The sequence below is a fragment of the Pseudophryne corroboree genome, chromosome 5 (assembly GCF_028390025.1).
Source record: "Pseudophryne corroboree isolate aPseCor3 chromosome 5, aPseCor3.hap2, whole genome shotgun sequence".
NCBI lineage: Eukaryota > Metazoa > Chordata > Amphibia > Anura > Myobatrachidae > Pseudophryne > Pseudophryne corroboree.
The window spans coordinates 759987567-760011783 of NC_086448.1; the positions used below are offsets into that span (position 1 = coordinate 759987567).

The following is a 24217-nucleotide window of genomic DNA, read 5'->3' on the forward strand; positions in this document are numbered from 1 at the left end:
TGACTGCTCCCCAGCCTCGCAGGCTGGCATCCGTGGTCACCAGGACCCAGTCCTGAATGTGCGGCCCTCTAGAAGATGAGCACTCTGCAACCACCACAGGAGAGACACCCTTGTGCTTGGTGACAGGGTTATCCGCTGATGCATCTGAAGATGCGACCCAGACCATTTGTCCAGCAGGTCCCACTGGAAAGTTCTTGCGTGGAATCTGCCGCATGGGATTGCTTCATAGGAAGCCACCATTTTTCCCAGAACCATCTCATTGATGTACTGAGACTTGGCTCGGTTATAGGAGGTTCCCGACTAGCTCGGATAACTCCCTGACTTTCTCCTCCGGGAGAAACACCTTTTTCTGAACTGTGTCCAGGATCATCCCTAAGAACAGAAGACGAGTCGTCGGAATCAGCTGCGATTTTGGAATATTGAGAATCCAATCGTGCTGCCGCAACACTACCTGAGATAGTGCTACACCGACCTCCAACTGTTCCCTGGATCTTACCCTTATCAGGGAATCGTCCAAGTAAGGGATAACTAAAATTCCCTTCCTTCGAAGGAGTATCATCATTTCGGCCATTACCTTGGTAAAGACCCGGGGTGCCGTGGACCATCCATACGGCAGCGTCTGAAACTGATAGTGACAGTTCTGTACCATAAACCTGAGGTACCCTTGGTGAGAAGGGTAAATTGGGACATGCAGGTAAGCATCCTTGATGTCCCGAGACATCATGTAGTCCTCTTCTTCCAGGTTCGCAATCACTGCTCTAAGTGACTCAATTTTGAATTTGAACCTCTGTATGTAAGTGTTCAAAGATTTTAGATTTAGAATCGGTCTCACCGAGCCGTCCGGCTTCGGTACCACAACAGTGTGGAATAATACCCCGTTCCCTATTGCAGGAGGGGTACCTTGATTATCACCTGCTGGGAATACAGCTTGTGAATGGCTTCCAAAACTGTCTCCCTGTCAGAAGGAGACATCGGTAAAGCCGACTTTAGGAAACGGCGAGGGGGAGACGTCTCGAATTCCAATTTGTACCCCTGAGATATCACCTGAAGGATCCAGGGGTCTACTTGCGAGTGAGCCCACTGCGCGCTGAAATTCATTGAGACGGGCCCCCACCGTGCCTGATTCTGCTTGTAAAGCCCCAGCGTCATACTGAGGGCTTGGCAGAGGCGGGAGAGGGTTTCTGTTCCTGGGAACTGGCTGATTTCTGCAGCCTTTTTCCTCTCCCTCTGTCACGGGGCAGAAATGAGGAACCTTTTGCCCGCTTGCCCACGAAAAGACTGCGCCTGATAATACGGCGTCTTCTCATGTTGAGAGGCGACCTGGGGTACAAGCGTGGATTTCCCAGCTGTTGCCGTGGCCACCAGGTCTGAAAGACCGACCCCAAATAACTCCTCCCCTTAATAAGGCAATACTTCCAAATGCCGTTTGGAATCCGCATCACCTGACCACTGTCGTGTCCATAACCCTCTACTGGTAGAAATGGACAACGCACTTAGACTTGATGCCAGTCGGCAAATATTCCGCTGTGCATCACGCATATATAGAAATGCATCTTTTAAATGCTCTATAGGCAATAATATACTGTCCCTATCTAGGGTATCAATATTTTCAGTCAGGGAATCCGACCACGCCAACCCAGCACTGCACATCCAGGCTGAGGCGATTGCTGGTCGCAGTATAACACCAGTATGTGTGTAAATACCTTTTAGGATGCCCTCCTGCTTTCTATCAGCAGGATCCTTAAGGGCGGCCATCTCAGGAGAGGGTAGAGCCCTTGTTCTTACAAGCGTGTGAGCGCTTTATCCACCCTAGGGGGTGTTTCCCAACGCACCCTAACCTCTGGCGGGAAAGGATATAATGCCAATAACATTTTAGAAATTATCAGTTGTTATCGGGGGAAAACCACGCATCATCACACACCTCATTTAATTTCTCAGATTCAGGAAAACTACAGGTAGTTTTTCCTCACCGAACATAATACCCCTTTTTGGTGGTACTCGTATTATCAGAAATGTGTAAAACATTTTTCATTGCCTCAATCATGTAACGTGTGGCCCTACTGGAAGTCACATTTGTCTCTTCACCGTCGACACTGGAGTCAGTATCCGTGTCGGCGTCTATATCTGCCATCTGAGGTAACGGGCGCTTTAGAGCCCCTGACGGCCTATGAGACGTCTGGACAGGCACAAGCTGAGTAGCCGGCTGTCTCATGTCAACCACTGTCTTTTATACAGAGCTGACACTGTTACGTAATTCCTTCCAACAGTTCATCCACTCAGGTGTCGACCCCCTAGGGGGTGACATCACTATTACAGGCAATCTGCTCCGTCTCCACATCATTTTTCTCCTCATACATGTCGACACAAACGTACCGACATACAGCACACACACAGGGAATGCTCTGATAGAGGACAGGACCCCACTAGCCCTTTGGGGAGACAGAGGGAGAGTTTGCCAGCACACACCAGAGCGCTATATATATACAGGGATAACCTTATATAAGTGTTTTTCCCCTATAGCTGCTGTATCTTTAATACTGCGCGTAATTAGTGCCCCCCCCCTCTCTTTTTTAACCCTTTCTGTAGTGTAGTGACTGCAGGGGAGAGCCAGGGAACTTCCCTCCAACGGAGCTGTGAGGGAAAATGGCGCCAGTGTGCTGAGGAGATAGGCTCCGCCCCCTTATCGGCGGCCTTATCTCCCGTTTTTCTATGTATTCTGGCAGGGGTTAAATTCATCCATATAGCCCAGGAGCTATATGTGATGCATTTTTTGCCATCCAAGGTGTTTTTATTGCGTCTCAGGGCGCCCCCCCCCCAGCGCCCTGCACCCTCAGTGACCGGAGTGTGAAGTGTGCTGAGAGCAATGGCGCACAGCTGCAGTGCTGTGCGCTACCTTGGTGAAGACAGGACGTCTTCTGCCGCCGATTTTCCGGACCTCTTCTGTCTTCTGGCTCTGTAAGGGGGCCGGCGGCGCGGCTCTGGGACCCATCCATGGCTGGGCCTGTGATCGTCCCTCTGGAGCTAATGTCCAGTAGCCTAAGAAGCCCAATCCACTCTGCACGCAGGTGAGTTCGCTTCTTCTCCCCTTAGTCCCTCGATGCAGTGAGCCTGTTGCCAGCAGGTCTCACTGAAAATAAAAAACCTAAAACTAAACTTTTCACTAAGCAGCTCAGGAGAGCCACCTAGTGTGCACCCTTCTCGTTCGGGCACAAAAATCTAACTGAGGCTTGGAGGAGGGTCATAGGGGGAGGAGCCAGTGCACACCAGGTAGTTCTAAAGCTTTACTTTTGTGCCCAGTCTCCTGCGGAGCCGCTATTCCCCATGGTCCTTACGGAGTCCCCAGCATCCACTTAGGACGTTTGAGAAAAGGGGTTTTTAGAGCTAGTGGAAAAGGGGTATAAACTACCAATCATTTTGAATACGTTGACAGTTATATCCAACTCATTGATAACTTAATAACTGGAAAATGTAAACCCGGGAAACACGGGGTACTTCAGCTAGTATGGCTTATAAAAACTTTAGTACAGAAACTGTCACACTCATATACACACAATTGACATCTGTAATAAGGATTGTCTCTACAGTCCCCTCAAGACATGACTGAGGCTAAACCAAGCAATATTTAGCAGAAAAGAAAACCCCAAAGTTTATTTGAGTGAATGAGTTAGTTGCACTTGTACAGTGTGTCTGTAAAGTTTTCCCTCTTCGCAGATTAAGGGGGCACGTTAAATTTGTGGTGGTAACGGCTTATGGGAAGAGAGAGCAGGGATGTGTGCTGGGTGAACTATGAGGCCTCCAGAGTAGGAACAGAAATGAAAAATCCAACAGGAGCACTAAGGTACATTGTGGTCTGTACGCAGGTGACAGGTGCTGCTACTTACCTTGATGACTATTATGTTCATGGAGCGATGTAGTGCTGCTGTTTTCCTGTCCCCAGGGGATTGGGCGGGAAATGGAATTTGTGGTTGTGGTGGGGTCACTTTGTTTTGCTATTGTGAACCACTCCTTTGTCTGGGTGAAGGAAGCCTGTGAGACAAATGTATAATTCCATCTTGTCAGATAAGACATAACACATTAAATATATGAAGGTATTTAATGCTTGAGCCAGATTAAGATATATCCATCATTTCAACACAGCAGATGTAATCATTTGGTGGGCTGAGGATGCAGCCCATAACTTCACTAGAAATTGGCACGGCACCTGTTTCTAGTGAACAGATTTATAATGGCAACAGTCCACAAAATGGCTGCCTAGTGATTTACAGACCTGTCTAACAATGATCAGATCTATGTTGATTTGATTAATATTTGGAATGTTGATCATTTCAGGGCCAACAATATTAATATAGATCATTATTGCATTTTTTAGGTTGACGTCAACATGGATCCACTTTGACATGACATCTGTACTGTGGTACGTCGCAGAAAGTGTACTGAAGTCTACTCAATCGGCAGGCACGAATGAACAACATTGATTGAAGTTATACCTGACCGAGCGTAACAAAGAACTTCCTCATAATGTCTTCATTTTCGTTATCAGGAGTCAAGGAAGGGACGACCTTTCTTTTGTGTGCCCAGGGCTGGTGTTGTGGGTCTACCTGTAAACTCACGCCTGTGTTGCTGGCTTTTACCTGGGACACCAGCTTAGCGAGTCTGCAAATACCAACAGAATAGTATCAGTATGTAACATTGCTTCTTAGAGAACTACTAACCCTAACCCAGTATTTGTTTCTTGCACGGCTCATTTATTTACCACAGAATATGATATTGCGCTGCTTTCTATATTGACGGAAATGAGCCTATTTATCTGTGAGTGTATCACAGGCGGCTTGACCAGTTCCTAACCTAGAAACTTTGGGCCTAATTCAGACCTGATCGCTGGGCAGCGATTTTTGCTGTCCTGCGATCAGATAGTCGCCGCATACAGGGGGAGTGTATTTGAGCTGTGCAAGTGTGCAAACGCATGTGTAGCAGAGCTGCACAAACTGATTATGTGCAGTCTCTGCGCAGCCCAGTACATACTCAGCCGCTGCGATCACTTCAAACTGTCCGGGACCAGATCCGACGTCAGACACCCTCCCTGAAAACGCATGGACATGCCTGTTGCCACCCACAAACGCCTTCTTCCTGTCAGTCACCTTGCGATTGCCCGTGCGATCGTTTTTTTCGCACCATCCCATCGCTATGCACAGATGTCCGGTGCAGTCGTCCGACGTGCCTGCACATTGCGGTGCATACGCATGCGCAGTTCGGACCTGATCGCAGGCTGTGAGAAAACGCAGCCTAGCGATCAGGTCTGAATTACCCCCTTTGCCCAGAAGCAGGATAACACAGCTAATTGTGAGGACTTGTTGGTGCATTAGAGAATGTGCATGATGTACACAATGAGAACTGTGTGGAGTTTGTATATTCTCCCTGTGCTTGCATGGCTTTCCTCCGGGTACTCCGGATTCCTCCCACACTACAAAAATATACTGGCATGAATGTGTGTGCGAGTACATGTGGTAGGGAATATAGACTGTAAAGGGGGGTACACATGGAGCAATGTTCAGCTAATTTGTAAGCAATCTGACTCTGATAACTACTTAGTTCAACTAATTGAGGAACCAACTAGGTACAATGCAATCTTAGACCTGGTATTAACAAACAATGGGGATTTGGTATCAGGTATTATAGTAGGGGAACCCATAGGAAACAGCGACCACAATATGGTCACATTCAATATCAGTTTCCATAAACAGCCCTATACTGGCTCAACTAGGACTCTAAACTTTAGCAAAGCAAATTTTGATAAGATAAGGGTATTTTTCAGGGATATTGAATGGGAAGGTTTGTTTTTTAGGAAAAAATACTACGGAGAAATGGGAGGTACTAAAATTCCTGCTAGCTAAAAATACACTCAAATTTATTCCTACGAGCAGCAAAAAAAGGAATAAAAATCATAAACCGATGTGGCTTAACAAAAAGATTAAGGAACTTATGGGCAAGAAAAGGCGAGCATTTAAAAAATACAAATCTGACGGGGAAGCAGAGTCATTTCAGCACTATAAGGAATGTAACAAAATATGCAAAAAGGAAATAAGAGCGGCTAAAGTAGAAACTGAAAAACTAGTAGCAAAAGAAAGCAAAGCGAATCCCAAAAAATTATTTAAATACATTAATAGCAAGAGATTAAAGAAGGAGAGTATAGGCCCTTTAAAAGACAAGTTGGGAGTCTTAAGCAAAAATTATAATGACACAGCGGACACACTAAATGAGTTTTTTTCAACAGTATTTACTAGAGAGGACCCAATTCAGGGACTAACATATAATCTCAATAATGAGAATATCCCACTGATAGGTACTTATTTAAGCGAGGAAGTAGTCTGTGACCGTTTAAAACATTTAAAGATTAATAAGTCACCAGGTCCCGATGGTATTCACCCAAGGGTTCTAATGGAGCTACATTCTGAACTTGCAAAACCGCTATTTTTGATCTTTAAGGATTCATCAGGTATGGTTCCCAAAGACTGGCGTATAGCGGAAGTAGTGCCTATATTCAAAAAGGGAAGTAAAGCTGAACCAGGTAATTATAGACCAGTTAGTCTTACATCTATAGTGGAGAAAGTATTGGAAGGTATTCTAAGAGATAGTATTCAGAAGTTCCTTGAAGTCAATAAGGTCATTAAAAGGAATCAACATAGGTTTATGAAGGACAGATCCTGTCAAACCAACTTACTTGGCTTTTATGAAACAGTAAGCGCAAACCTAGATCAGGGTAAAGAGGCGGATGTAATCTTTTTAGATTTTGCCAAAGCGTTCGATACTGTACCACACATGAGACTTATCTACAAGCTACAAGAATCAGGGCTAGGAAGCACAATATGCACTTGGGTCAAAAACTGGTTAGATAATAGGGAGCAGCGCGTTGTGGTTAATGGATCTTTTTCAACTTGGACTGAAGTGCTAAGTGGTGTGCCGCAAGGCTCAGTATTAGGACCGCTATTGTTCAATATTTTCATTAACGACCTAACAGAAGGTCTAGAGAGCATGGTGTCAATTTTTGCAGATGATACCAAATTGTGTAAAGTTATAAATGCGGAGGGGGATGCTAAGTCGCTTCAGAATGACTTAGTTAAATTAGAAGCTTGGGCAGCGAAATGGAGAATGCGCTTCAATACAGACAAGTGTAAGGTAATGCACTGTGGTAACAAGAACAAAAATAACACCTACCTACTAAATGGGGTAAAATTAGGGGATTCTGTACTGGAAAAGGACTTAGGTGTCCTCATAGATAGCAAACTAAGCAGTAGTACCCAAAGTAGGACTGCAGCAAAGAAGGCTAATGAGATATTAGCATGCATAAAATGGGGAATTGATGCTAGGGACAAGAGTATTATACTCCCGTTATATAAATCACTTGTGAGGCCACACCTTGGATACTGTGTACAATTCTGGGCACCTTACTACAAAAAGGATATCCTGGAGCTAGAAAAGGTTCAAAGGCGGGCGACCAAACTAATTAAGGGTATGGAAAGGCTTGCAAGACTAGGCATGTTTACACTGGAAAAGAGGAGATTAAGAGGGGACATGATCAACATTTACAAATATATAAGGGGACAATATACAGATCTTGCGCAGGACCTGTTTTTGGTTAGATCAACACAGAGAACTCATGGACACTCGCTCAGGTTAGAGGAGAGGAGATTCCACACAATACGGCGTAAAGGCTTTTTTACGGTAAGGACGATACGTGTTTGGAATTCCCTGCCTGAGGGAGTTGTAATGGCCAACTCAGTCAACACCTTTAAGAATGGGTTAGATAAATTCCTAATGGATAAGGATATCCAGGGTTACGGGGCATAGTCACGCACTATGGTTATTATAAAAAATAAGATTTTACTCACCGGTAAATCTATTTCTCGTAGTCCGTAGTGGATGCTGGGAACTCCGTAAGGACCATGGGGAATAGACGGGCTCCGCAGGAGACTGGGCACTCTAAAAGAAAGAGTAGGTACTATCTGGTGTGCACTGGCTCCTCCCTCTATGCCCCTCCTCCAGACCTCAGTTAGGATACTGTGCCCGGAAGAGCTGACACAATAAGGAAAGGATTTGGAATCCCGGGTAAGACTCATACCAGCCACACCAATCACACCGTATAACTCGTGATACTATACCCAGTTAACAGTATGAAATATAACTGAGCCTCTCAACAGATGGCTCAACAATAACCCTTTAGTTAGGCAATAACTATATACAAGTATTGCAGACAATCCGCACTTGGGATGGGCGCCCAGCATCCACTACGGACTACGAGAAATAGATTTACCGGTGAGTAAAATTTTATTTTCTCTGACGTCCTAGTGGATGCTGGGAACTCCGTAAGGACCATGGGGATTATACCAAAGCTCCCAAACGGGCGGGAGAGTGCGGATGACTCTGCAGCACCGAATGAGAGAACTCAAGGTCCTCCTCAGCCAGGGTATCAAATTTGTAAAATTTAGCAAGCGTGTTTGCCCCTGACCAAGTTGCAGCTCGGCAAAGTTGTAAAGCCGAGACCCCTCGGGCAGCCGCCCAAGATGAGCCCACTTTCCTTGTGGAATGGGCTTTTACTGATTTAGGATGCGGCAATCCAGCCGCAGAATGCACCAGCTGAATTGTGCTACAAATCCAGCGAGCAATAGTCTGCTTAGAAGCAGGAGCACCTAGTTTGTTGGGTGCATACAGGATAAAAAGCGAGTCAGTTTTCCTGACTCCAGCCGTCCTGGAAACATAAATTTTCAAGGCCCTGACTACGTCCAGTAACTTGGAATCTTCCAAGTCCCTAGTAGCCGCAGGTACTACAATAGGTTGGTTCAAGTGAAAAGCTGATACCACCTTAGGGAGAAACTGGGGACGAGTCCTCAATTCTGCCCTATCCATATGGAAAATCAGATAAGGGCTTTTACATGACAAAGCCGCCAATTCTGACACACGCCTGGCCGAAGCCAAGGTCAATAACATGACCACTTTTCCACGTGAGATATTTCAAATCCACAGTTTTAGGTGGCTCAAACCAATGTGATTTCAGGAAACTCAACACCACGTTGAAATCCCAAGGTGCCATAGGAGGCACAAAAGGGGCTGAACATGTAGCACTCCCTTTACAAATGTCTGAACTTCAGGCAGTGAAGCCAGTTCTTTCTGGAAGAAAATCGACAGAGCCGAAATCTGGACCTTAATGGAACCCAATTTTAGGCCCATAGTCACTCCCGACTGTAGGAAGTGCAGAAAACGACCCAGCTGAAATTCCTCAGTAGGGGCCTTCCTGGCCTCACATCACGCAACATATTTTCGCCAAATACGGTGATAATGGTTTGTGGTTACTTCTTTCCTAGCTTTTATCAGCGTAGGAATGACTTCCTCCGGAATGCCCTTTTCCTTTAGGATCCGGAATTCAACCGCCATGCCGTCAACGCAGCCGCGGTAAGTCTTGGAACAGACAGGTCCCCTGCTGTAGCAGATCCTGTCTGAGCGGTAGAGGCCATGGGTCCTCTGATATCATGTCTTGAAGTTCTGGGTACCAAGCTCTTCTTGGCCAATCCGGAACCACGAGTATCGTTCTTACTCCTCGCCTTCTTATTATTCTCAGTACCTTTGGTATGAGAGGCAGAGGAGGGAACACATAAACCGACTGGTACACCCACGGTGTCACTAGAGCGTCCACAGCTATCGCCTGAGGGTCCCTTGACTTGGCGCAATATCTCTTTAGCTTTTTGTTGAGGCGGGACGCCATCATGTCCACCTGTGGCCTTTCCCAACGGTTTACCAACAGTTGGAAGACTTCTGGATGAAGTCCCCACTCTCCCGGGTGTGGGTCGCGTCTGCTGAGGAAGTCTGCTTCCCAGTTGTCCACTCCCGGAATGAACACTGCTGACAGTGCTAAGACGTGATTTTCCGCCCATCAGAGAATCCTTGTGGCTTCTGCCATCGCCATCCTGCTTCTTGTGCCGCCCTGTTGGTTTACATGGGCGACTGCCGTGATGTTGTCTGATTGGATCAGTACCGGCTGGTTTTGAAGCAGGGGCCTTGCCTGACTTAGGGCATTGTAAATGGCCCTCAGTTCCAGAATATTTATGTGTAGGGACGACTCCTGACTTGACCAAAGTCCTTGGAAATTTCTTCCCTGTGTGACTGCCCCCCAGCCTCGAAGGCTGGCATCCGTGGTCACAAGGACCCAGTCCTGTATGCCGAATCTGCGGCCCTCTAGAAGAAGAGCACTCTGCAGCCACCACAGCAGAGACACCCTGGTCCTTGGAGACAGGGTTATCAGCCGATGCATCTGAAGATGCGATCCCGACCACTTGTCCAAGAGGTCCCACTGAAAGGTTCTTGCATGGAACCTGCCGAATGGAATTGCTTCGTATGAAGCTACCATTTTTCCGAGGATTCGTGTGCAGTGATGCACCGATACCTGTTTTGGTTTCAGGAGGTCTCTGACTAGAGATGACAACTCCCTGGCTTTCTCCTCCGGGAGAAACACTTTCTTCTGGACTGTATCCAGAACCATCCCCAGGAACAGTAGGCGTGTGGAAGGAACCAGCTGTGGAATGTTTAGAATCCATCCGTGCTGTTGTAGCACTTCCCGAGATAGTGCTATTCCGACCAACAACTGCTCCTTGGACCTCGACCTTATAAGGAGAACGTCCAAGTATGGGATAATTAAAAACTCCCTTTTTTCGAAGGAGTATCATCATTTCTGCCATTACCTTGGTAAACACCCTCGGTGCCGTGGACAGTCCAAACGGCAGTGTCTGGAATTGGTAATGGCAATCCAGTACCACAAATCTGAGGTACTCCTGGTGAGGATGGTAAATGGGGACATGCAGGTAAGCATCCTTGATGTCCAGGGATACCATGTAATCCCCCTCGTCCAGGCTTGCAATAACCGCCCTGAGCGATTCCATCTTGAACTTGAATTTTTTTATGTATGTGTTCAAGGATTTCAAATTTAAAATGGGTCTCACCGAACCGTCCGGTTTCGGTACCACAAACAGTGTGGAATAGTAACACCCTCCTTGTTGAAGTAGGGGCACCTTGACTATCACCTGCTGGGAATACAGCTTGTTAATTGCCTCTAGCATAGCCTCCCTGCCCGAGGGAGTTGTCGGCAAGGCAGATTTGAGGAAAACGGCGGGGGGGAGACATCTCGAATTCCAGCTTGTACCCCTGAGATACTACTTGAAGGATCCAGGGATCCTGTAAGCGAGCCCACTGATCGCTGAAATTTTTGAGGCGGCCCCCCACCGTACTTGGCTACGCCTGTGGAGCCCCTGCGTCATGCGGTGGGCTCAGAGGAAGCGGGGGAAGAATTTTGATTCTGGGAACTGGCTGACTGGAGCAGCTTTTTCCCTCTTCCCTTGTCTCTGTGCAGAAAGGAAGCGCCTTTGACCCGCTTGCTTTTCTGAAGCCGAAAGGATTGTACCTGATAATACAGTGCTTTCTTAGGCTGTGAGGAAACCTGAGGTAAAAAAATTTCTTCCCAGCTGTTGCTGTGGATACGAGGTCCCAGAGACCATCCCCAAACAATTCCTCACCCTTATAAGGCAGATCTATGTGCCTTTTAAAGTCAGCATCACCTGTCCAGTGTCGGGTCTCTAATACCCTCCTGACAGAGTGGACATTACATTAATTCTGGATGCCAGCCGGTAAAATATCCCTCTGTGCATCCTTCATATATAAGACGACGTCTTTAATATGTTCATATGTTAGCAAACAAGTCTCCCTGTTTGACAGGATCACCGACCACGCTGCAGCAGCACGCTCTGCAGGTTTCAGTCTAGTACCTGAGTGTGTAAATACAGACTTCAGGATAGCCTCCTGCTTTTTATCAACAGGTACCTTCAAAGTGGCCGTATCCTAAGACGGCAGTGCCACCTTTTTTGACAAACGTGTGGAGCGCCTTATCCACCCTAGGGGATATCTCCCAGCGTAACTTATCCTCTGGCGGGAAAGGGTACGCCAACAGTAACTTTTTAGAAATTACCAGTTTCTTATCGGGGGAACCCACGCTTTTTCACACACTTCATTCACTCATCTGATGGGGGAACAAAACACTGCCTGCTTTTTCTCCCCAAACATAAAACCCTTTTTTAGTGGTACTTGGGTTAATGTCAGAAATGTGTAACACATTATTTATTGCCGGGATCAAGTCACGGATGTTCCTAGTGGATTGTGTATATGTCTCAACCTCGTCGACACTGGAGTCAGACTCCGTGTCGACATCTGTGTCTGCCATCTGAGGGAGCGGGCGTTTTTGAGCCCCTGATGGCCTTGTAAGGAGTTGACACTGTCGGTTAATACCTTCCACCTATCCATCCACTCTGGTGTCGGCCCCCAGGGGGCGACATCACATTTATCGGCATCTGCTCCGTCACCACATAAGCCTCCTCATCAAAACATGTCGACACAGCCGTACCGACACACCGCACACACACAGGGAATGCTCTGACTGAGGACAGGACCCCACAAAGCCCTTTGGGGAGACAGAGAGAGAGTATGCCAGCACACACCAGAGCGCTATATAATGTGGGGATTAACACTATAACTGAGTGAATTTTCCCCAATAGCTGCTTGTATATACAATATTGCGCCTAAATTTTGTGCCCCCCCTCTCTTTTTAACCCTTTGAGCCTGAAAACTACAGGGGAGAGCCTGGGGAGCTGTCTTCCAGCTGCACTGTGAAGAGAAAATGGCGCCAGTGTGCTGAGGGAGATAGCTCCGCCCCTTTTTCGCGGACTTTTCTCCCGCTTTTTTATGGATTCTGGCAGGGGTATTTATCACATATATAGCATCTGGGGCTATATATTGTGATTATTTTGCCAGCCAAGGTGTTTATATTGCCCTCAGGGCGCCCCCCCCCCCCCCCCCCCCCCAGCGCCCTGCACCCATCAGTGACCGGAGTGTGAGGTGTGCATGAGGAGCAATGGCGCACAGCTGCAGTGCTGTGCGCTACCTTGTTGAAGACTGAAGTCTTCTGCCGCCGATTTTCCGGAACATTTCTTGCTTCTGGCTCTGTAAGGGGGCCGGCGGCGCGGCTCCGGGAACGAACACCAAGGTCGGGTCCTGAGGTCGATCCCTCTGGAGCTAATGGTGTCCAGTAGCCTAAGAAGCCCAAGCTACCACCAGTTAGGTAGGTTCGCTTCTTCTCCCCTTAGTCCCTCGCTGCAGTGAGCCTGTTGCCAGCAGGTCTCACTGTAAAATAAAAAACCTAAAATATACTTTCTTTCTAGGAGCTCAGGAGAGCCCTTAGTGTGCATCCAGCTCGGCCGGGCACAGAAATCTAACTGAGGTCTGGAGGAGGGGCATAGAGGGAGGAGCCAGTGCACACCAGATAGTACCTAATCTTTCTTTTAGAGTGCCCAGTCTCCTGCGGAGCCCGTCTATTCCCCATGGTCCTTACGGAGTTCCCAGCATCCACTAGGACGTCAGAGAAAAGAGGGGTTAATCGGAACGGCAGTCAGCAACTTCAGTCAAAATTTTATTCAAAATAATCGTGCATAGGAGACCACAAATAGGTTGAAGCCGATGGACAATTGTCTTTTTTCAACCTTAGATACTATGTTACTATGTTACATCCACATAACAGACTTTTACCCCGACGTTGTTCCTCACTTTTAGCTGTGTATACATAGGGGGATATTCCTGGCAAAGTTACAGATCTGGAACTGCCATCTGCACTGGAGCCAAGCCTGAAAAGACTCAGGCGTTTATGATTGCCCACCACCACCATCTTTGGACGCGAACATAGCGGGAGCTGTGACAGTGTCTGGGATTTCCCTGCTGCCTGTCTCCTATGGTTACTTACCTGAATGAGCTTCTCTGCTGGCTATATTGTCGGGGAGTGTCCTGCTGTGGATTCATCCTGGAACTCCCCTGGGCACTGCTGCTCTCTGTGGGTCCACTGCCTCTCCTCTACCACCCTCTGTGGCTGCAGTACACATGCAGTCCTCCTGTTGGCAATGTCGAGGTTGGGATCTACTCTGCAGCTGATTGCTGGATTTGCCACACTGCCTCTTATGGCTGAATGTCTGCTTGAGCCCCTCCACTGTTTCCCAGGTGTTCCTGACTGCTCCCTGGGTTCCCGCATTGCACATCTGTGGTGGCACAGGTGGCAGCTCGGATCTGAAGGAGAGTTGATGCCTTGCTGGGTGATGTGGGTGTTTTCTTCTGGACATCCATGTTCACCCGGCAGTTCTGCTCCCCCTCTGCAGAGTTGTATCTCCCTTTTCTCGGCTCCTGACTGAATTGCTGCTGTGTTGGAGTAGTGGAGATTTACTGCCATGGACGTTCTTCTCCTGCAGTCTGGTGCTTGCTCATTGTTCTCCAGCAACCACCCATCCTTATCTGGCTGATCTGCATTCCCTGTGCCAGCAGTGACTCTGCATCCTCTCTGTCCCTGAATCCCATTGCTGTCCTGGATTATTGCTGGATTTTGTAGGGTGAAGACACAATGCTCAGGTGCCCTCTGCTGACCTATGAGGATTCTAGACCCTGCAAACCCCCTCTACCAGCCTTATGTCTACTGTGACTGCTCCCCAATGGACTAGTTTATCTTCCTTGGAGTTGCATGGATAGGATTACCCTCCTATTGCTAGCCACCCTGAGGACTTCCACTTTTCAGGAAGACCACTTGTCCTTGGGTGGACTAATCCATTGTGGTAACCTAATCCAGTGTGGTTATCCGACTGCTCTACATTGCTTTGCTGCTATTAGATGATCTGTGAATTGTCTTTATTTACTTACTGCAACGCTGCCACCTAGTGGTGATTGTTATAATTGCGAGTTCAGGCTATTCTGTTTCACTATTGTTTTAGTTATGCAATTTAATTTAAATTTAATATACCTTCTCTGAAATTTCTGGGTATTGTTTATATTGTTCTGCGACACCTATCATTTGCAGTTTATAACTGATTGGGTGCAACTGGTTTAGCATATTATCATCTACTGTTCCTTCATGCTCATAGCTGTATTAGTTTGTTTTGTGCATTAGTTGTAGTTCTCCTGGTAATGGAGGCCCCCACATGAATGATTATGGATACCACGTTTGTCACTCGCCTGGCAGAGGAACTAAGTGCCATCCTGATGCCTTTCCTGGAAACACTTCAGTCGCCTAATGTCCCACTTTGACTCTGTATTATACTCTGGGGATCCCCCCTCTCTGTGGCATTGTCTCCTTGGGAGATCTGCATAGCCCTGTCCTTGCTTCTACTTCCCCTGCAGTGGTTCCAGAAGGAAACTGACCTCAGGATGTGGTGGATTCCCCTCTCTCCATGCCATCTTACCTCCAGGGAACATTCATTACTAGCGAATGGTTGGTTACTGATTCTCTATCTGGGAGTCCAGATGCCCAGCGTCCTTATTTTCTACTGATGCAGTCTTACACCCTGAAATGACTAAGATGCTGCTGGATTATTCCACCTGGTTATCTCGCTGGTCCTCAACTGACACAAATCAGTTTCATTTTGCTCAATGTAGCCTTTGGGTCTATCCCTGAAATTGCACATAAATTGTCATGGCTTATCTGGTGACTCAGTGGCCTGTATTACATCTCGGCTCCGTTTTATTAGGCCCAATTTCTTAAAGGCTAATCCCTCAATACACCAGTGTTTATTTTATTCTGGCTTCTAGTTTTTTTTTAGACCCAGTTATTGAACTATACTTGTGTCATGGTTCAATGTTTATTATTACTAAATCGTCCATTCACACCTCCTAGTTGTGTCGACCTTTTCCCCCCCTCCCCCTTTCCCCTCTGGATTATTTCTACTTTATAATGTCTGGTTATCTTAAGAAACGTATTATTTTATATTATTATTTTTGCCCCCCCTCCCCTTTCTGTTTCTCTCTCGCTGTTCTATTTCTCATCTATAATTCCTGGTTGACTTAAGAAATGTTTCCTTTCTTAATGTAGTTGGAATATTACCTGTTTTTGGGCCTCTAATGTTATTCTCTCATTATATCTGTGTATACTACACTGTGGCCCTGAGGTTCCTTAATTTCTGTAATTTAATTACAAAGGTTTTTCTACTTTCTTGCCCATTCCCCACTTCAATCTGATTGGCTGAGTTGGGCGGTTAATATGGTTTTCGGTCTGTTTATTAATCTGTGATGCCTAATCGGCCTAAGAAACTTTGGTCCAAATTAAGACCTGATCACTGTGCTGCTAATTTTGCTGTCCTGCGATCAGATAGTCGCGCCAGGGATACGGTCATTAGGTCGACCACTATTGGTCGGCATGTATTAGGTCGACATGGTCATTGGGTCGACATGTACTAGGTTGACATGGAAAAAGTTTGACATGCGTTTAAAAAAAACTAAAAACTTTTTACCTTTTCATACTTTACGATCCACGTAGAGTACGTTTGGGAACGGTAACCTGTGCCGAACGCAGCAGTAGCAGAACGAGGCACCTTGCCCGAAGCATGGTGAGCAAAGCGAGCCATGCGAGGGGATACGGTGCACTAGTTGGGGTTCCCCATCACTATACGAAGAAAACTACAGCAAAAAAAGTAATCGGGTCCGGAGCAGAGGTCACACACACTCCCTGAAAACACTTGGGAATGCCTGCGTTTTCCCTGACACTCCCAGAAAACCCACAAACGACCGCTTGCAATCAGCTTGCGAATGGCTGTGCGATTGAAATTTCCGCACCAGTTTGTCGCTGTTTAGCGATGCCTGTAGTAGTTTAGCGATGCACGTGCGCATTGTGGTACATACGCATGCGCAGTCAATCGATTATCGCCCGCTGTGCGGAAGTGCACAGCAGCATCAGGTCTGAATCGGGCCCTTTATTCCATAATGAAGCACGAACATAACTTGTTTTTGGGCCTTTCATGCTTTTCTTGCTTTACTCTCTGCAAATGTCTTTATGGCTCTGAGGTTCCATTTAATTTGAATTGTCTTGATTCCTTGGCCATTTTTATTTATCTGTTTCATTTGACTAGCTCAGCTAAGCGGTTAATAATGTTTTCTGTCTACTCTCCATTTATATCCTAGTGTAATCTCTCCCGGGAGTAGACTGCCGACCACCAGTTCTGTAATGTATCTCTTACATACTCCCCGGGATTTCTCTTCTGTGTCAGGTACTACGCTGTTTATGGTTATTCTTGTGCAGCCTGTGATACCACTGTGGCATTCTGTTTACTGTACTCACAATGAGCTGTCACGTACGATGTCCCTAATGGTAATAATGCTGGTGCTTCAATAAAAGATTTTAAGAAAGTAATCTCACGAGCAGGGCCCTCCCTCTACTTTATTTCCATCTCTACATTCATTTCGACAACCTTGTTCCCCACTCTCCGGCACTGCTGAGCACTGTAACTCTTTACAAATCATCGGTAATAATAATGCCACATACGGCTTGACAATGCTAAATTCCTTTGTCGTATAAACAACCCTTTATGAAGCTAAGAACACTGTACGCTGTTTACTTAAGAAGTACCGTAATGGTACGCTGTTGGCGTAACGATCGCTCGGCCGTAGGCGAGACGCTCAAGCGTCACGTTCGCTCGCGGCCCAGCGATCACAGGACACGTTATTGGTTATGTCTAGGGTAATGATTCGCTATGGCGTAGCTTACGCTCGAGACCACGAGGAGGTCACCAGCGATGCAGACGCTCACAACACTATACCTTTATGTTAAAACCTTATACCAATGAAATACACTGAATACCTTAATGTGAGTACAGGGTGTAAGTGCAACCTTGTGTAACCTGACTAACTACAAAGCTGCTTGAGCGTCACCGACGCTCAAGTGAACACTTAACACTATAGAAAATACACAGATACTGGTTTAGGTTCCAAAGCCTATTAACTGTATTATATCTAATATACTTGTAAAAGGGGATAACAGTACAAATGATACACTACAATATAACAAAGACTTCCTAACCACAGAACTAAACAATAAATACAAAAAGACAATACTACACTGACCTAAATGCAATACAGTACAATACTATAATACTATGAGAGATATAAGAGAAAAGAGGAGAGAGAGAGATAGAGAGAGAGAGAGAAATTGGCTCACAGAAAGACAATGATTACGGAGAGAAACTTACGCACAAAGGGTATGATCGCCTGCGCCTCGATATCCAGCTCCCGGCTATCAGCAGATAACCGTTGATGAGAGTGAGTGAAATTGGATATGGTCGGCCTGCCTATTTATGCCCCACACACAATGCAATCTCATAGTCCCTACAATCCCATTGTTCATTGGCCGAAGGAATTCGGCCCTGCATCATAACAAAAGGTCATAAGTTGATTCATATCAGTGGCCCTGGTTATGCAAAATAATGGGTGATGACTAACACATTCCTGTCTTCTGGAGAGCGATTGTTTGGCGAATACAAAACAGAATCCTGTCTGGGTTCTGTTCTATATTCATGATGTCCACTTTCAGTTGAGACAATGACATCTCAGCCCTCATTCTCCTGTATACAAATCCAGCCCCATTTGTAAACACAGGTGTTGGCCCTCCTTATTGAGTCTCAAAAACTCAGTGTAATTAAAGGCTATTGTACTCCGTCTGCGGGAAAGATACTGATTTGGAGTACAATTGATCTTCAATTACTATTCCTGTGTTTACCTTATGCATGTGTAGATATGAGGCCCTCTTAACATGCAAACTATTGTTTGGGGAATCTCTGAGGTCAAAGAGACATTTGAGACCCACTGATGCCTGTCTCCAACTGTTCAGATGCATGACTAAGTAAGAACAAATAATAATAAATAAATGGACATAACTTCTTATGTCCATAACTATTCGCACGAGCGATTAATACGCTCCAAACCAACACCGGAATATTGCTAATTAAATACTCTTCCGATGGGTACCAAACACTGCTGTATGATTCCTGTTAGACCCTTCGTACGATGCAAAGAGGGATTCCTCAGCTCAGGGACATTCTATTTTAACCAAACTTTCAGAATCTATCAAAGGGACCATGATCTATAAACTACATTAATTGTGAACAGTTGTAACGAATGGGTCGCACGCTACGACTACGTAAACTCTACCGTAAATACGCATACCGCGCCTGCGAGTGCACGCTATTGCGGGTATGCGCCTCCACGGGAGAGCGCACGCATGCGCAGCACGGACCAGTGTGCGGTGCAAATATGGCAACGTGCATAGAGACATTTTTCTGACTTCGACAGTCCACCCTTTGGCAGTCAATAATAACTGCCACAAAACGTTTAAGGAGAAAAATGTAAGTCAGGGGTTAATTGATTTCCATGGTGGGGTAAGGAAGAAGAGAGGAGTAGGTGTGGAAAGGGTATGACCTAGTGAGAGAGTAGAAGCATGTGTGTATGAGTCCATGTTTGGAGGGTCATGTATCATCGTGCCGTACGTGTGGTAAATCAAGCTTCGAGGTATTGCGAAGTATACATTTGAATTCCTTCTTATCCTGTGGTACAGGTCTGTGGATGGGCTGTCAAACTCTACCGAGCTCATTTCGGCTGTGGTTGTAACAAAATGGGGATGCACATTTTAGTTGATGATACATGAATGGGGGAGGTATGTGGTTGCTGCTATCTGTGCCTGTATTCCCTATCGTCTATGTGTGTCGTTACCTGGGGGTTGTAGAGATGAAGATAAAGAACACTTACGAAAAATGCAATGATATTCTATGTCAGGGAAATGTACATCTGTTGTTGAAGTTGTGTTCGGTATCTGTTGAGAGTCGTCTTCTTTGCGCTGTATTGCTCCTTGGGCATGAGCAAATAGCTTTGTCTGAGCCATCAGATTTACAAAAATGTTGGGCTAGCGTGAGTTTAAAAGTACTAGGGAAACTGGGGATCCATGGCAAAGTTCATCAAGTGTCCATATCATAGGTTGTCAAAACTTCATCTTTGGTGCTTGTCTGTTGTCTTGTCTGTATACCGTCTCGTCAACTTCCTCGTCCAAGGGGTCTTTGTATCTTGGAGAAAAGCAGAAAAACAGGTGAAAGAAACGGACCGTATAATCGCATTTTCATCACATTCTGGTTTCTATCATTGGGTCATAAATCAAATCCAGGTTAATTACAGTTTCCTCGCTCCTCAAGCTCATCACTTTTGTACTTTGTTTGCACCTCATTAAAGCCTGCCCGCATCTAAATATCAATCCAATCGATATAACGACACCCAAGATACATAGTAGAAACTTTCCAACATCCATTATGACTCCTTGAGCCCAGTCTCCTAAACCGGAGAACCAATTTCGCGGGTTCAACCATGACACCCAACTAGTCAGCTCATTACCTACAGCAGCAAGGGTGAGATTGTGTTTTCGACGAAATTCCCACTTCAATTGGAGAATATCATCCATCTTTTGGTCTATGACCTCTACCGGATCCTCGGTGCTATTTGTGATGTACGTGCAACACTTTATGCCGTACTGTGTTGCCAATGTAACACGATATCCGCCTGTTACTGCTGTAAGATAATTAAGAACCATCCTATGCTGAACTAGTTCTGTTTTATAAGCTTGAAGTTCTCTTCCAGTGTATCTAAACGTGTCATCATACATTTCAGTGATATTATCTAACAAATTGGCGAGTGCGGAAATGTATCTATAATTCATCACTCCCCGAGCGGTACGAGTGAAATCTAACGCTACCAGAACCTGAATCCCGGTGGATTCATGGATAAGATCAGAGGCCGGATGCTCTAACCTTTCTGACAGTTGTCTTTTAACTCGGTGCTCGTAATGAGTGTGAGTATAAGGAGCTTGGGCACCACGGTGTATGTCCTTCATTTTGTCATGTGTAACAGTCATCACTTCAGGCAATACTTTTCCAATATAACACAATCCTTCAGAGTTTGGGGCAAGCCACTTGTACGCCTTTCTCCCACATATGAAATATGCGTCATCGGGGAGAACATAGGGGACGGAGAAGGACATGACCATGTTACAAACCTTCCAGGTGAAATCTCCTGACCCTAATTCTTCCATCTGCTTAATGCACATATCAGTTTGTATGATATGTGCACAGTATCCTGGTGATACCTCTCCAACTCTAGTAATCCTATTTCCTAAGGTATATCGATACCGGAAAGATTTTCCTCTACTGGCTATGTGGCGTACCAGCTCTGTATCTGTAGGCATTCTATCTGCTCTGTGTGAAAAGGTCATGGTAAGGTTGCTCCATGACACTTCCCAATTTCCCGGCTTACGGGGATTGGAGATATTAAAACATATGAGGGACCTATCCACATGGTATTGGTGGAGCTTCAAACTAGGAGGGCTGGAGATGTTAAACCTCCGGTCCACCGGTCTCCCACCACTTAGCTCAAGTACCTCCCCTAACGTTAAAGGAAATGGTACTAGCCCTGATTTGCTATGCCCTTGAGGTACTTGAGAACATACCCAAAAATCTGTCTCATTTAACACGCTACCCACTAAGGAGTGATAGTCACTCAATGGATGCCGGTCCCTATGGTTATTAAAACTGGATTGGCATTATTGTTACCGAGCCTACTGATACAGTTTTCTTTTTTTTTGAGCTAACAATCCTTCAAAGAAAATGTTTACAGATAACATGGTTGTTAGATCGTGCCCGGTACTCGCCTTTGCTTGGTGATTGGGTTGCTATTGGAAATTTACACCTCCGTCTCAGTCATTAGAGCCTTTCTGGATCCTTTCTCGACCTCACTGGTACTCTCACCGAAACAGACTGCTCTGGTCAACATCATGGTTAACGGGAAAATCCATATCGCAGTCTCTTGGGGCAAGTCCATCTTACAGGAGGAGAAAAGACGAAATTTGTAAAGGGGGTATAAGAAAACAGTTTGAGGGGGGGGGGGGAGAACTCGTTACGATAATAAGTTCTCTCGTATTGTTGTTCTTCTTGTTCTGCTGTCCTCTCAAAGGTGCTGTCTCTCAGTCTTCAAAAACGATCATTCTGGTGATGCAATATTCCTTCCTAACCGACGATCTTTCTGTAAGGAGCAAAAATCTGGCATTACCATTGGTCCAACTGAGGGGTGACATACCATCTTTAAACCATGGAAACATGAGTGAGAAGAGAGAGAAAATAAAAAAAATAAAAGAGATAGAGAACAATTCATGTGCATATATACATTACATAACTCGACAATAACCATCAATAAGAAAAGAGAAACAAAGCATTTTTAAACATTGTAAGAAAACATTGTTAGCATTAGAAAAACATTGTCAGACTTATTAGGCTGTCATATCTATGTGTCTAATGGTCTCCCTGAGCAGTCCCTTCCCACCAGCACCTGCATTACTCCACTGTCTGTATCTGGCCAGAAATACATTGTGGCGGAGGTCATGCTGGGGTTTGGTAGACTTCTGCAAGGACCAAGTGGATATGCAATGTGTGAATTCTTACCACTACTAGTCAGAGATGGGGATAGAGAGAGGGAGAGAAAAACATTTTTCACAAATACATTTACAACTTTTCACCTGGTCATTCCTGTGTCTTTAGTGAATGACCTCCCACTTCATTAACCGTTACTTCAGGCTTGCCTCCATTCCTAATAATCACCTTTCCTGCCTATGTGATCCTTGATTATAATGGTGTGTATTGTAATTTTGCTCATTTCTTGGTCTAGGGGGTCTAACTTTATGTGGGTTATTACAGTTGCTAGCACAATGCCCTTCTCTCCTACACTGATAACAAATCCTGGGCTTCCTCCACGTGTCCATGACCTGAGGTTTTGGTTGATTTGATGCCTCCTCAAACGCTCGGATGCTCATCATCATCAATCGTTTCCCCTGTACTTCCCTGATTCCTTGGATTTTATGATTATGGTGTTGTCTTTCTCTTGATCTACAATCTCTTGCAATGTGTCCCTTTTTATGACAATTGTAACAGATTTCCATATCTGGATTTCTCGCAGGGGTGTGTGGCTTTTGTTGGGGTGGTCTTGTGGTTTGGGCCTGTATATTTGCTGCCATTAACTTATCTCTTAGTGACTCTCTGTACCTGGTGATATTCTGGTCATGATTAATGACGGCCTCTCTTAGTGCGGCCACCGAGATCTCTCTCCAGTTTGGGTTGGTGGTCTGTACCCTTGTTTTTAATTCATCCTTTAAACCATTCATTAATACCTTAACCGCTATTCCTTTATGTTGTGCATTTGTCTTGATGTCTGCGATCCCAGTGTTTCTAGCCATTATTTGCAGTGCTCGATTGAAATAATTAGAAACATTTTCCTTTTCGTTTTGCCTTATGGAGAAAATTTCATTCCACTTGACAGTGGTTGGGAAATATATTCCTAACTGTCGGTTAATTTGCCTAATACATTCCTGATTGTGTTCCTCCATACAGGGTACCTCCGTGTTTAATTTACAATCAGCAATGAATTTTTCAGGGTCAACACTGGAGGGCAAACATGCCCTCAGCACTGTCCGCCACTCTTTGTTGGTGGGTTCTGTGGCGTTTCCTAGTTCTTTAATAAACCTTTGACATTTGGCTAGATTTTTCCTCGGATCAGGAAATTCAGACATAATTGATCTCAATTCGGTCCGGGACAAGAGACAGCGCATTGCACTGTCCTTGACGGGAATGATTCCCTGATCGTCAGTCTTCCCATTGGGGACTGAGATCACCCTGGCCAGATCGAGCTCAGTTACATCATCTTGTGTTGGTCTTACAATATGGGGTACATCTGTTTGTGCGTGATATGAAACATTGTACGTACCTGTGGACACGACCTCACCTGACCCTCCGTTAGGGGGTTCGATTATTGCCTTTACCAATTTTGTCGCGTCCACCTGGATGGCTTTTGTGATGGTTGCTGGAAGAGGTGCTGACATCGTTCTGGGCTCACTTTCTTGTTTGTATTCCTGAGGGAGGTTTGACATGGGGTGCAGCTTGCACAGGTTAATAGTTGTACATTCAACAGTATTACAATAATCATTGTTACATTTATTACACTTGTTCTTATAATCTATATTACAGTTGCTAAGAGCGTTTTTATTGTTCACCCTTGTGTCTTTCTCTCCGCAATCAACCCCTCTCCTGATGCCACTGTCTCTCCTCTCAAGATAAGAGTCAGAAAAGTCAATAGACTCTTTTTGTAATTCACTTTCCTGTTGCCATAACTGTAAATATTCATAATGTTTATTTTGTCTCTTCGTTGGTTCAATGAGACTTATCCTCCTCCTTAAATTTTGTAACACTACTGGACTGAAGCTACCTATTCTTGGGAATTTGTCCCTGTCTTGTACAGTCATTCTCTCCCA

The 24217-nt window shown here is 45.6% G+C and overlaps 1 protein-coding gene across 3 annotated transcripts in view; it reads right to left on the reverse strand.

Moving 5' to 3' along the window:
- RGS22 (regulator of G protein signaling 22) overlaps nucleotides 1-24217 on the reverse strand; it is a 273655-nt gene that overhangs the window by 209910 nt on the left and 39528 nt on the right. For all 3 annotated transcript variants that reach the window (XM_063924195.1, XM_063924194.1, XM_063924193.1), the window contains exons 6-7: nucleotides 4488-4653; nucleotides 3882-4026 (exon numbers count right to left, since the gene is read on the reverse strand). In XM_063924195.1, the coding sequence (XP_063780265.1) occupies nucleotides 3882-4026; nucleotides 4488-4653 (311 nt within the window). The remainder of the gene's footprint in view (nucleotides 1-3881; nucleotides 4027-4487; nucleotides 4654-24217) is intronic.